Source organism: Rhamphochromis sp. 'chilingali', assembly GCF_963969265.1.
Source record: "Rhamphochromis sp. 'chilingali' genome assembly, chromosome: 5".
Taxonomy (NCBI): domain Eukaryota; kingdom Metazoa; phylum Chordata; class Actinopteri; order Cichliformes; family Cichlidae; genus Rhamphochromis; species Rhamphochromis sp. 'chilingali'.
Window position 1 is genome coordinate 14,587,975 of NC_137932.1, and position 14,787 is coordinate 14,602,761.

A 14,787-nucleotide genomic window follows, 5' to 3' on the forward strand; every position below is an offset into this window, starting at 1 on the left:
GTGGTTGTTCAGTAATGGAAGGCTTAGATCATTATGTTGGCAAGAACAGGAGTTAAATATTGAAGGGAAATGCTCAGATGGTCTGTTCTGTGTTTCTGTAGTGTAACATGAACCGCTAGTACATTAGTTAATGCTTTACTTATCACAAGCCACACAAACGCTTCCTTTGAGAACCGTGGCTCTGTTTAGTTTAGTCAGGGCAGGAAGCAGGACACTCAATGGCCACTTGAAAGCTATGAAAATCACCAGACTGTTCTCTTTAATTGTCTCACAAAGACCGTGCGTAGACCTTGCTGCTGAATGAATGAATCGAATGTCTGATAAAATTGTGTTGAGCATTTACGTTCTTTGATTCAACCTATAGGCTGCAGTGCACATGTAAAAGTGGTGTAAAACCCTTAATGAAATAAGAAAACTGAATTATGTTTAGCCTGAAGTGTCTTATAAACCAACAGCTTTTCTCGTGTTATCATGACTGCTACATAGAAATTACCCATGTAAAGCTGGATTTATGCAAGAGGCACATGTCTGAAAGGGCTTTGGTCCCCTACTTTCTGAGCATCATTATCATAACACTCCCAAATTCCAGTCAGCTTTCATTGTTTAAACTGGAGTTTTTCTTCTTTCTCTGTGTTTGCAGGTAGCAGAGCGGGCGCTCTACTTCTGGAATAACGAGTACATCCTCAGCCTCATCGAAGAGAACATCGACAAGATCCTTCCCATCATGTTTGGCAGCCTGTACAGAATCTCCAAAGAACACTGGAATCCGTATGTACCGTGATCGCCGCGCGCTAGAAACAATTGTTATGTAATGAATAAAAGTCAAAGGACCGCTTTCAACCTCATCTATGAAAATGTGCACTGAAACCTGTTGCTGTGTCTGTGTTAAGGCTGCTCTCGTGAGCTTTTCTTAAGAATGTGTTGACATGTACACATGGCAGGCGAGACAAAAAGACACCATCATGTCTGGCACGTCTCACACATCATTTAGCATAGATCTTGGAGGTCAAAGTATTACAAACCTCTCTGAGAACAGTGCATGCTCTTATAACCCGCTTACAGGGATTTTGATCATGAGTGGTTAACTTGGAAAGCTTAAAACAATGAATATTGTTCAAGCTTTCCTGAAGCCAACAGTCACCTGTCACACACATTTACGAGTAGGATGTAGCTCACACGTGTTTCTGCATCGCTTTGTACTGTTTTCACTGTAAAAGCGGTGAAGCTAAAGCTAATATGGCTAATTCATTCAGCTGATTTGCCTTCCTGTTTATGATTAGCTGCGCTCGCACTTCTCGATTCAGGTTGTCAATTGCCATTTGGCACTTAGAGACTTGTTGACACGCACACACAAAACTTTAGGGTGTGTGTAATCCAGTTATTTATTAAAACAAGGTCTGAGCATCACAAAAACTACAGAAGTTTCTAACAAAAATGTAAAGTCACTAGGAGATGGAGAAATGTGTGTGAAAACTAGAGTGTTGGCTGGTTTGGGAATGATTCACCAGCAAATAGATTTTCTGCACAGTTACAGCGAAATATGACATCCACTCATGCACATTTCACAGCTGTGTTGCTGATGGCAGTCTCTGTTGTGTTGCAGGACAATCGTAGCTCTAGTCTACAATGTGCTGAAGACGCTGATGGAGATGAACTGCACACTTTTCGATGAGTTGACGTCCTCCTATAAAGCAGACCGGCAACGGTGAGTGACTCAAACACTCTTTTTCCTGTCGTGTTTCTGTTATCTAAAGGAAAAATGTCTCTGAAGTGTTAAAGTAATGCTGTGCAGCCTCTGACACATAACTTCAGAAATCATTTAGAATGTTTTTGCTGATCTCATCTCTTTTTTTAATGTTTAATAGTGAAGAAATGGTCATTTTGGTTTGTTTTATGCATTTATCGTTACACCCAAGTTCTGTGTTCTTCCCACCACAGGATTATTCATTAATTGCACAACATTCACCTGTCGTTTAGTCACTGCCAAACATTCATGCGTGAACAGATCACTTCATGCACAGCCGACACAGCAGAAGGCGTTTTAATGAATGGGAGCAGAAGACGAGTGTCGGCAGGTCAAAGTAAAACTCACGCCTCCTCATGCAAATTCATTTAATGTTTAGCAACCAGAAGCAGAGTGGAGGAAAAGGAAGAAAACGAGTATTATATCCAGCATGGCTGACAATATTTCTGCTTGTAATAATGAATGCGAATTTAGAGGATCAAGACATTTAGTTTTAATCATAATTATAATTTGGACATTTATGCTCTTTTAGTTTTTGTCAACTACATATAATAACTGACTAAAGTATAAAATGTAAAACCTTGTTTTTACCAGTGAACGTTGCTACACACAGTTTAGTCTGTTATTTTCCTTGACATCAGATGTGAAATGTGTCCTTATGTCTCTTCACTTCCTCTCAGGTGTTCACGTTTTGTCACGTTGTTAGCCAAAGCCCTCTCCTGATTCCCCAGGGTCAGATCAAATGTGTGCATCTGATCTTACTACACAGCTTAATTAGTTCAGATTGGATGTCATCTCTCCAGAACATCTTGTTTTTATGAATTTCATCATATTTTTTTGTCCTCATGCATTAGTTTTTATTTCGTTAGGGAAAAATAGGTTGTTTTGATTAAAACTGTGATGAAAATTATTGGTTTGGTGATATCAACACTGGTGTCTGGTGTTTTGCTTAGTTTTTGTTTTTAAATACTGTGGTTTCACAGGGAAAAGAAGAAGGAGCAGGAGAGAGAAGAGCTGTGGAAGAAGCTGGAGGAGCTGAAGCTCGGTGACATGCCGCTGGTCCAGAACAACAGCCACGGGCTTCCGAGTGTCCAAAACAACAACAACAACAATAATAGTAACAGTAACCACGAGGACCAGGAAAGGAGCGCCGCTGCCATTACCGCAGACAACAAAGACCCCGACGCCACCGCAGCTGTCAGCAAGAGCACCCCATGTGCCAAATGACACCGGACGTCAGTGTTTTACTCTGTAACGGTTTGATGCTGCGTTCAGGACTGCCGGGGTAGGATCAACAGAGACGTAAAAACACAAATCACACCTCAGCAGTATATGAAATCTACTTAGAGTGAACGCCAGCATTTCTTTGGCAAGAAAAAAAAAATCTATATTTCAACTTCAGACTATTTTTGGATGTTACAGTGTGGCTGCAGTATACTGTTTATTTGTCTGATCAAAGATTTATCCTTTCACATTTAGTTTCTTAACTGAAAATGTTTCTTTTCGGTATATTCGTTGTATGATACGCGGAGACGGGGGAGGAGATAACGATGACTTGAATTCAATGTTTCCGATTTGTGCTGCACTTAGAAGAGCTGAACAGCTATTTAAAGATGTCTATTTTTAATGTGCTTTTTCCTCATCGCTGCCAACACTTAAGAGAACGGCAAAAATTATTATTTTTTGTTTTGTGGGGTGGGGTGGGGGGGTGTTTGGGACCAGACCCAAAAAGTAAACATTTGGTGTGCATTAAGATACAGGAAAGCTAAAGAACACAACCATTTCCTTTTTTAAAGATGGCCAAAATGGATAGAGATATTAATCCCAGATATAGAGTGAGCGCTCTGTAAATGACTCTGCCTGAGACGATGAATTTAATGAACAATAAGACTAAACACTTATTTTTGTGTTTCAGGTGTTGGTAAAATTGTATTCATCTGGGTGATGCCGATTTGAAAAATGCAGAGCTGTGTTTATAAAATCCTTTACACTAAAGTATTGAGAAAGAGCTTTTCAACAAAGGAAATATTTTTCTTAATAACTGGAGTTTTAAAGGAGGAGTTCAGCATTGTTTCTTTTTTTAAGGCGAGGGGAAGAGGTTGAATATATGTGGTGAATGTGAAGCAGCTGGCCTGGCTCTACCCTGAGAAATAAAATCCACCCAAACAGCACCTCCAAAGCTTAAAAATTAAAAAGAGATGTGGTTTGTTTAATCCATGCAGACGCCTGCGGTGTTAGAGTTGGAGAAGCTGGTGGGTGAACTTTATTAGCTTCAGGCTGCTTATTCAAACCAATCTTCACCTCTTACTCTGATATTTCCCAAGCTGCTAAACTATTCCTTTAAAAATGAAAAGAGAGAGACCTACAGTGCTATATTTTTCCAGTGTATTGATAACCCGAATATTTTTGGATGTTTCCCTTTTTTTTTGCAGCTGGCTCATGATGGGGATGCAGGATGCGCTTGAGTGTATATTTGTCGCGTGGGTGTATATGTGTATGTTAGCTTGGAGGCTACTTAAAGGGAAAATGCCACTTGGTTTCTGATTTAATGTACAGCGTAACATTTCAGTGGTCTGAGAAAAGTGTAGTCAGTGCAAAGACTTCCAAGCGTCTTAGACATTTGATGCACAGAAGGCTTTCGTGCTACCATGTATTTTTATGTCCTAACCAAATGAGGCCCTTTATGACGTAGTGCAACAAAGGAAACCCTTTCTTTTACCATCTATGCCTCTTCACTGTCTCTTTTCTACAGACTTCATGAAGTCACGATTGCTTTTATTCTCCAGTTTCTGATGTTGACAACTGCTGAACGTCTTCATTAAACTATTGTAACTGCCATTGAATTGTAGGAACGACTCGTGAGAGGGTTTCTTTCTCTCGACTCTCTCTGAAGCTCGTAGTTTTCAAGCTTTATATTTTAGGTCAAGTCTTTCTGATGCCTTTTCTGTCAGTACAGCATTCCAGCCTCTGTGACATTGAAAGAAACTACATGGGGAGCCTGTTTTGTAATCACAGATCTTATTTAGGTTTCACCATTAAATAAAGTCTACTTTATCTTTCTACTCAAAGCCTCCAGTTGTCTTTTTTTTTTTTTTTTTCCTCCTTTGACTTTTTTGCTTTCTTGCAGTTCTTCATAGAGGTCAGCAGATGGTGCCTCGACCTGCCATAAGCAACAGTGATGATTATTATGCTTCCTATTGTGCAGCTCGGGGACCAGAACCAGCCCTGATGTGGTGCTATTATACCAGCATTGCTGCACAGGAGTGAAAATACATGGGAACTTAGCATAAAATTAAGGATTTTCAAATGTAGATCAATTATCTGAATCATTAAGTTTTAAATACTTGGTTTTTGGTTTGAAGGGCTCATGAAATCAGCTCACCAGAAGTTTGTTCTAACCTTTGTGAAGCAGGCATCAGAACATGATTGCACCGAGGTCATAAAGGGGTGGACAGGGTCAACAACAATAACCAGGTAGCCTCCGACATGCAAATGAACCCCCCCCCCCCCCCCACTATTACGCCATCAACAGTTGATACAAGGCTTGATGGATCCATGCTTTCATGCTTGCATTTATCCAATTCTGTGTTGCCCATGTGAACTGTAGTTCAATTTCCTTTTCTTGACACAGGAAACCCACACCGGGTGTCACTCCTGCTGCAATCACCATCTGCATCAAGACTTGACGTATTGTCCATTCAGAGATGCTCTTTTGCACATCTTGGATGAGTGAGTGGTTATTTGGGTTACTCAGTTTTCCTCACTTCAAAGCAGTCTGGCCATTTTCCTCTGACGTCAACAAGGTATCTTCACCCAGAGAAATGCTGCTCACTGGATGTTTTCATTTTTTTAGGCCATCTTCTGTGAAGCCTAAAGATGGTTGTCTGAGGCAGGCTGTCTGACAACCATACAAGTCACTTATATCACTTTTGTTCCCAATTCTGATGCTCAGTTTGAACTTCAGCATGCCATCTTCACCATGTCTACATATTAAAATGTGCAAAATGAGGTGACGGACACGTCTCCCAAGAAATGTGTGGCTCGAAAAGAACCACAAGTGAATCTCCGTTTAGCAGCTGAAACAGCAGGTCCTAGTTTTAACAGGTTTTGCAACACAGCTTTCAGGAGTGTACACTTGCATGTAATCCACTTAATCTTCCGAAAAGTTTAGCAAATACAATTTTGTGCATTGGGCTCACAGTGTGTGAGCCATGCGCAGGTTTTTGAGATCTCTAGACGTCACCTATCAGTTTCTGACCTCTGCATGGTGACATGTTGGTCTTTTGAGGCCAGAAGTGTCATATTTGGATGAGAGGGTGATTAATGCACCAAACTACTAAAACACTTAATATTCACTCACCAAAAAAGAATCATAAATGTCCCAGATGGTCTATATTAGTCAAAAAAAACTCCCATTAAAAATGCTTCAAAAGGAACCACAGCATAAACACAGCTTGCGATGATCCACCTACAGGTGGAAATGAAAGCAGCCATGCCACCTTCAGTTATAAAACACCACCTTCTCTATAGTTATTGTGAGGGCAGAAATAAGCCACAAAGAATGAAAACCAGTCTTTGTACCACGCTGTGAAAAGTTCATCTAATCTCTTAAGTTTTTTGTTTTTAATGTGGAAGTCTGACTCTCTTATAGACCCAGCTTCAACTGGCCGCTGGAGGAACTGCAGTTTCTGGCTCTCTGATGTGGTTTTAAGTTGAAGTCAACAAAATGTTAAGGAATCGTAATATTGCAGGATTAAAAATAAACTAAACTATAATACCTTAGAATAAATGGAAAAATAGCTAGTTAGGCTGTTAAAGCCCAGGCTCTTGGAGATATTGTGGTGGCATTTGCAAGTTAAGCCAAAGTCCTTATAACGTCCTTGTCTATAGAGCTCCTGGATCCCCATCCTCAGTGTATTTGACGGACATCACACACTTGAGTTACCATGGCGACAGAACCCCATGCATAAAAGAAAGTCAGCCTCATCTCCCTTTGACAAACAGGACTGGATTTCAGCCACTGCAGCATCAGCAACACCAGCAGCAGCGACCGATGCCTCTGAACTCCTCTGATGGAAACCGGACCACCTCCGCCTTCACCTCCAAACTGACCCCAGCTGCTGACATATGCGTGGGACTGGCCATCTTCTCCATCGGTATGCTGAGTTATCTGTTCTCTCTATTTCTGCTTTACCTGGAAAACAAAAATGCTGTTGACTATTTTTTTGATAAGCTTAATTCACGCCTTTAAGTTATAAAAAGTGCTTTAATTTCCACTAAATATAAAGTATTTAAACTTTAATCATTTCTTTTTCTTTTTCTTTCCATTGGTTCGTTTTCAGTGAACTTCTCAGATCTTATATTTGACTTTTATTTGTCTGCAGGGCTCAGTCGCTCATTAAACTAGTTACACTTGACTAGGAGCGCTGAAGGTGTGCATTGCAATAGCAGTAACTATAAGTAAGGATTTAACCTGTATTGTGTTGTCACTCATATAAATGTGTGCTCGGTTTGCCTCTAAGACGTCAATAATCCAGTTATTCTGCATGGTGGCTCTCACTTTGATATGTACGACCTAAAAATGAACTCCTAGCATGTCAGACTGCTGGGCAAATAGTGCAAAGTGCCCATAAGAAGGTTATTCTGCTAAAGATGGTTTTCTTAGATTTTCCACACAAGTATACAACATCTGCCGACATCAGGTGATTCTCAAACTAATGAGCAACACTCATATTAACAGCTGGATATCGCAAAATAAGAGGGAAATATTTGTTGCTGCTCCAAAAAGTCAAGAACAAAAAAAATTGTTCCTATTTGTTGTCCTTGAAACACAGTGATCAAAACAGGAATCTTGGCTGAAAAAATCAAAATGTATTTGCTTATGTGAGTTTTGTGGAATTTATTTTGTTTTTTCAGGGGAAAACAAATCGCACTGATGTAGTCAGAAAGCCTCAGTTATCAAATATGATACCCTCGGCATTAAGAGTTTAAGTGTGTTGTATTTTATTTTTATGTATACTTTTATATTGCTTTTTTAAATTGCCTTGAGGCATCATTGTGAGCCTATGTTTTTATCTTTATATTAAACAACATTGACATTATCTGTAATTAAATGTGCTATTTAAGTAAAACTGACATTGGCATATCTGATGGGAACATTTTCCATGGGATACGCTCACTTTAAAGTAATAACGATGCCCTTTTGAAGGTATAAAATATGTAAACATTTTTTGCTTTGTCTCAAAAACTTTCTAAATGTTTGCTAACATTTTGGTCATAGCAATTATAAAAATAGTGTTGCTTCCAAAGAGGCCAAATGCTAAACGAATGCAGCAGTTTCCTTCTGACCTTCTTCCCGGTGCAGCTCTGCTCTCTGTAATGGGGAATGGGCTGGTGCTGGTGATCTGTTACCTCAGGAGGAAGAAGATGGTGGGCTCGGAGCTGCTGTGCGTCAACCTGGCTGTTGTCGACTTCCTCAGCTGCATCTGCTTCTACCCGCTCGCCATCCTGTCCTCCTTCCACCACGCCTGGCTGGGAGAAAACATCACGTGCGTTTACTACGGCTTCGGCTGCTACACCTTCGGCTTGTGCGGCATGTTCACCATCACTGCCATCAGCATCATCCGCTACCTAAAGACCTGCTACAGCTTGGCTTACGGTGAGGACTGTTGTTGTTAGTTAATAAGAATTTGATGCTAAGAGTAGTAGTTTCATGTAACTCATGTCCCAAATGCCCCCAATCTTGCAGTCTCTATCCTTTTTTTTGCCTTCTTGCTGTAGCTGTGTGGCTGAAAGGAACCAACATCCGCCTCTTGTGCTGTGCTATCTGGCTGGTTGCTACAGTGTGGTCCAGCTTCCCTCTGTTCGGCTGGGGCGAGTACGTCCCCGAGCCTTACGGACTGTCCTGCACAATCGCCTGGCAGGGTTATCACACCTCCGCCAAGGATGCCTTCTATGTCATCTGCTCCTTTGCCTGCTTCACGCTGGTTCCCGTCCTCCTCATTGTGGTGTCGCAGTGCAGGATCCTCTACAAGGTGTCCCGCTTCTCCTACTTGCTGTCTGCTAGGGGCATCCGCAACAACCTGCGCCGCGCTGAGAAGCGGCTCTCCATGGTGAGCTTCAGTCTTTACATTATATCTGCAGACTTGACAAACACACATGAACTGAGAATGTTGAGAGAATCCAGTCCAGGCAGCGCTCGAATTTGCTGCTGGGTGCACACCAACAGGAAATTCTCCATCAGTGGTCGAATAGTGCCAAAAATGACCACCCGTGTCTCTTCCTGATAACTGATCCTTGACCTCATCATCAGATAACTACACCAAACTAGTCAGGTCATATGAAAGAGAACAACCCGAATATCCCGTGAAAAACATCACTCAAATACCACACCTGTAATTTTAAAGAAAAATTAATATATACTAGCCTATAAAGTGAAACCAGATGCTTTTCATATTGAGCTCAGCTCATGTTGTCTATTCACACTGGGGAAATGATTAAGTGACCATGCAGCAAAGGATATTGAATAAGGAGGTGGCACGCAGGAGGAAAAGAGAAACACCACAGAGAAGATTCAAGAATGTAGTGATGCAGGATGTGCAGAGGTGTAACAGAGGAGGATGCTAGAGGCAGGATGGAGATGGAGGCAGATGATCCAGAGAAATTAGAGAGATTTTTTTTTCCATTTACATGTAAAACTATGTTCGGCACACAAGGCAAAAACTTTATAAGAATTAGAGTTAAATAAACTGTCTTTATAGAGTTATCTCAATATGCTTTATCTTGCAAAGTAAAAACCCTGCAATATATTAGCAGCTGGTGACAGTGGGAAGGAAGAAGTCCCTCCTGACAGGAAGAGGCCTGCAGCAAAACCAGGCTGGGTGTGAACCATGAATATTACAACAGCAGGGTATGGCATTAAATGAAAAACAGGCTAATAATTAGTATTTACATGCTAGTTGCCAGTTATATCTCCTTTCCTTTCATATGGGATGGTCCAGTGTATCTTAAAGGAGGTAATAAAGAAAGCAATGAAGCATCTTTCTTTAAGTTTTGGAGCTTTTATCATTTCGAACCTTTCTCTGTAAAATTCTCACTTTGACCTCGTGGCATTAGATCAGACTTTATCAGTTATAGAGGTATCACAGTACTAATGCATTGTGAAGGTCGTACAGGCATTCACATCTTTTACTCATCAGTCATTACTCATTGCTTTCATTTAGCCCTCTGTGCATTTTTATTGTGGTTGGAGATCGGATCTAAACTTAGATCTTCTTGGAGTTTTAAGGCAACAGCATATCTTGGTATGTAACAGGGTTTTGAACAAAGCTGATAATGACATGTATCTGTTAGAGACTTTGAAGCTGGAAGAAGAGCCTCCAGCGTTATCTCAGAACTAAACATTTGAGCCTCTTGTCTCTCCAAGTTGAGTCACACTTTATACTTGACTTGTCTTTTGTCTGTAGAACCTTTGATTTTGAATGTTTGACTGTCCTGCAGTTTATCACAGATACATTTCAGCCACATCAATCGATGTATTCTTCCTCTGAATGGAAGGGAGGATGTAATCAGTTCCGTTTGTCTATTTGTGTTTGTTAGCACTCTACTGTCCACAGGATTTCACATTTCTTTGTGATGGTAGATACCAATAACAGCTCAAGCTGATTTAAATTTGCTGAAAATCCCGTCGAGGTCACAACAAACCAACTTTATATTACTCACAATTTTTTATCGATTGTCTTCGTATTTTACAACAATCTAAACCTTGGGGGATACGAGTACCTAGGTTGGTTAAGCATTTGACCTTGACCTTCACTATTAGCACCCGAGGTCAAAGCTGACCTTGAAAAAAAATTCAAGAAATCCAGAGTACCAGGAGAGAGCCCACGAGGCCCAGAACACAGTGTGAGGCCCAGATGACCAAGAGGTTGTAGGGAGGAGTTGCCTCTGCTATGTTTTTTCTATTAATATTTAAGGGAACGGAAATGGGTTCATTCCAACCACACGAGATGGAAAAGATAAAGTGAAGGTAAAAATAACAAAAATATCGTTATATTTAAAAGAAACTCGTGTCGCTTTAAAAATAGAATTAGTGCCATAATTTTTTCCTGAACACGTCAATATTCACATGACCGTACGAGATCCGTTACTAGGAAAGTGTAGACATGAAATATTCAGTCTGCTGCACCACATGATCTTTGCTTTGTTTGAAAATGGATCGTTTCATAGGAAACAAGTTATTTGTGTGTCAGAGATGATTCATCAGGTCTCTGATTAGTTTCCAGTGTACTAACTTACCCTCTTTACTCTGTCGCTTCCCCTTCCAGATGTTTTTCTGCATCAGTTTGGGTTTTGTAATTGCCTGGGCTCCCTACACTGTCGTGTCCTTCCTTTTCATTTTCCACAAGGAGCACCGGTACATGGCTCCGGAGGGTTTCGTGTTTCCCGCCCTCTTCGCCAAAAGCTCCCACATCTACAACCCATTCATCTACTTCTACTTCAACAAGACTTTCCAGCGGGAGCTCCACCGGCTGCTTCTCTCAACCTACCACAAGCTGGGAGGAAACCGAGTTGGGGTCCACGTTACCACAGCCCATCAGGCCCCAAACCCCATCCATATTCAGCTCCAGGAACAAGGATCCAGCCAAAAGAATAAATTGGGCTCGTCTCAGGGTGGAACTCAAAGCAAACATAAACGCAAAGTACTGCAGAGCAGCAACAACCACGACAGGCTGGTGTACACCTGCTGGGGCTCCACATCGAAGAAAGCCTCCACCATCTCCAATAATAAACCTGCCAGGGCCTCCATGCCTATCTCTATATAAACAAATTAATTAGGAGTCATTTCACTAATGTTTGAGAAATTGCTGACTTCATCATGTATCCCAACAACCATTAGTCTAACCCACGTGGGCCAGGGTACCACGTAGTGTTGCATTTGAGTTCACTGAGATGAGCAGTTCACATATTTGGGCTAATTCTGTGTTGCCAGTCTTTCCCCTGCAGTGGCCGCAGCCTGCACCACTCTGTGTGTGTTGGGGAAGTTTTACAGTAAGAAACTTTTACCAAATGTCATCATCTATGTGGTCTTAACTGATCGTAAAGAAAGCTGAAGAGGTAAAAACCACATCAAAACTGTACAGATATTTTTTTTTTTGCTATTTTGTCTCGTTTCTTGACTCGTGTTGTTTGGATGAGCAGCTCTTGAGAAAAGCTGCGACCAGTCTGCCCGTTCTGCACGACTACGTTTTGAACACACACTCACACACAATCAGTGAATGTATCTTTGTCGCTGTCCTCTTTTTCAAACAATAACTTGCCTGCATGTGATACGTTTGCAGGCTCTGTACTGCATTTGCTGATTTTGTAACTTATGCGTGAGACTGTGAGAACGTATTTCGACCAGTGTGTGTCCAAATACTTCGACTCAGAGAGAAAGCATGTGAGGACTGTTCACAGGCGTCAGACGAACTGGAATTCAGCTTGACACTGGAATTTCATTTTTTTAAAACGAGACTTGCAGTCTTTGAACATTTATGTAATTTGGACATTTCAGTGTTTCATTTTTAATAAACTTATAAAACAACTCAAAACCTGTTTGTTTTTTTTGTTTTTCTTTTTCATTATGAAATATTGTTTCTTGGCATAGTGGCCATTGTTGTGGGTTTTTTAGGCATGTCTTAATATAAATGATTCATCATCAGTGTTTTAATCCCTATGTTGCCACACTAACAGCTAACTTCTGGGGAAAGCGGTGATGATTTGTCAGCCCAGACTGTGCCACGAAATTTCATCACAACTGGGGAAACCCAGTTAAATTGTTTTTTATTTAGTTAAATATTTTCTTCTGAAATAAATAAATCACTTCATCAGTGTGGAAATGTAATAATACCTCTGAATGACGACAACAACAACAAAGCCTTGATTATAAAAACTAATCATTATTGGGTGCCATTAATAATTTAAAAGGGACTGACTCTGTGCGTCTGCAGTACAACAGAATAATTGATCGGAAGTACAAAAATCAAAATTGTTGTTCAAATCGGTTGACAAAGACTGGACCACAAAACTGTGAATAGAGCATGTGAGAAGTTTACTTTAAAGATGAACAACACAAATCCTTGACAACTATTTTAAAAAGAACTGGTGTGAAGGAGCGAAAAATCCATAACCTCAAAGAATAAGACGGCTGGGATGACTTTAGCAAAAGAACAGTTCAACAAAGAAATATTAGGAAGTTATGAGATGGAAAAACTCCAACCAGACATGATTATTTACTGGTTCAAAGGCCGAGTCTGATCCTCACAGAAGCCCTACCTAAAGCCCAAAGAGCGCAAACTAAATACTAAACATGGGAACTCTGATCTTCAGTGACGCCATTCGTGTCGCATATTTAAAATAAACGCACCCTTCCTTGACATTTTATTATCTCATTATCATGCTTATTCATTCACATTTAAGTGTAGCTGAAGTGTCTGGAAATTAATGAGAAACATTAATACAAGACCAGATCCATCTTAACTGAGAAAAAGGCTCCAACACCGGTCTATTCTCATTGTAATTATTTTCAAAATCTCTCAGGATTCTCGCATTTTTATTCAGACCATGCAGCTGTCTGAGGGTTCAACAGCTGCATGAACCAAAGCAATAAAGTTTCCTCACAGAGCAGAAATGCGAGGCTTCGTCTCGTGTCTTAATGCTTGTCTAATAACTTAATAGCTTCTGAAATGGTGATCAGTGGCTAAACGATTTGTCTAGAGCTCCTGGGGTTTAGAAAGCTTATAGAGGCACTTCCTCAAATGACTTGTGGTGCCTTGATTTTTGTGTAAATGTGTCTCTAAACAACTGAAATTTCACAGCATAGTGAAGCACAGCAGATGTATTATTTCCTGTAGCGCAAAAGCTGAGCTATGAGAGGATACACATTGACCTTCCAGTGTAAATGAGCAACTGTTTGCTGTTTACAGTTTGTTCCCGTCTCACAGAATGGTCTAAAAACAGTTACTGCTTCTATAAAAAAAAAAAAAAAAAAGATAATTATCAAAGTCATGCACGATCAGCTTGCAGGTATGCTAATCAAGCTTTTTGCAGAGGCTTTGACGCTTGATGCTTGTGCAGACCGCCAAACAGTTTCCCACAGATTTTGTGTGTGTGTGAAGTTACATGCATGCACAAACAATTCAATTCAATTTTATTTATATAGCGCCAAATCACAACAAAAGTCACCTCAAGGCGCTTTACACACACATGCACAGAAAAAACAAACGGACTGAACGTGACCAAGAGGGCGACATTTCTGTCTTAGTGTACCAAGGCACCAAAATCCTGGACTCTGTGTTTCTATCAAAGCTCTTTGAAGATGAGCAGTGAGATGTGTAGCCGGTCTTTGTTTATGTGCTGGCGATGATGTAACCTCTCTTGACAATAGGCCGCATTGATGAGCCACAAAGCAGCTCAGTGTTTCCCTCATCATCCAAATCAGCAGGAGAGCTTAATTGCATCTCGCTGGTCTTCATCTGGAATATTACAATGACGCCAAACACTCACCAGAAAATGCTTTGAATGCTTAGCTATCATAGCTTTTTGCAATGCACTTGCTTATATTTGTTGGCTTTCATGTTTCTCTCTCTGCCTTCGTTTAAATGTCGTCGCACCTCCGTGTTAATCATTTGCTCTTTGTTGCAGTGGTTAGCACTGTTGACTCACACCAACAAGGTCGTGGGTTCGAATCCACTGCGCGGCTCTCTCCAGGTACTTCAAATGCAGGCTTGTTTGGTTAATTGGTGATTCTAAAGTGGCCTTAAGTATGAATGTTATCATCTCTGACGACTGACGACCTGTCCAGGGTGTACGAATCCAGCCCACCTGTGACCCTCAATTGAAGCATTTAAGAAAATGGATGGATGGTTATTTTTCTGTGTGTTGTTTTGGTTTAATTTCACCTCAGTGTGCTCATATATAGTCCCGTCTTTGCTCCAATCTACTGTTTTTGTTTCTTTTTGGTACATTCTGTTTCTGTGTTTAATCATTTTTGCACACTAGTA

The 14,787-nt window shown here is 40.7% G+C and overlaps 2 protein-coding genes across 2 annotated transcripts in view; both read left to right on the plus strand.

Moving 5' to 3' along the window:
• The window catches only part of ppp2r5a (protein phosphatase 2, regulatory subunit B', alpha isoform), a 61,044-nt gene extending 56,238 nt beyond the window's left edge, over positions 1-4,806 (plus strand). The window contains exons 11-13 of the mRNA XM_080881926.1: positions 641-768; positions 1,604-1,705; positions 2,728-4,806. Of these exons, the coding sequence (XP_080738052.1) occupies positions 641-768; positions 1,604-1,705; positions 2,728-2,971 (474 nt within the window). The 3' untranslated portion in view covers positions 2,972-4,806. The remainder of the gene's footprint in view (positions 1-640; positions 769-1,603; positions 1,706-2,727) is intronic.
• Positions 4,807-6,782: 1,976 nt separating this feature from the next.
• On the plus strand, positions 6,783-12,318 carry opn8c (opsin 8, group member c). Its single transcript, XM_080883181.1, has 4 exons — positions 6,783-6,900; positions 8,109-8,402; positions 8,525-8,856; positions 11,071-12,318. The coding sequence occupies exons 1-4, from the start codon at positions 6,798-6,800 to the stop codon at positions 11,566-11,568; spliced, it is 1,227 nt and encodes a 408-aa protein (XP_080739307.1). The 5' UTR covers positions 6,783-6,797; the 3' UTR covers positions 11,569-12,318.
• Positions 12,319-14,787: the final 2,469 nt, after the last annotated feature.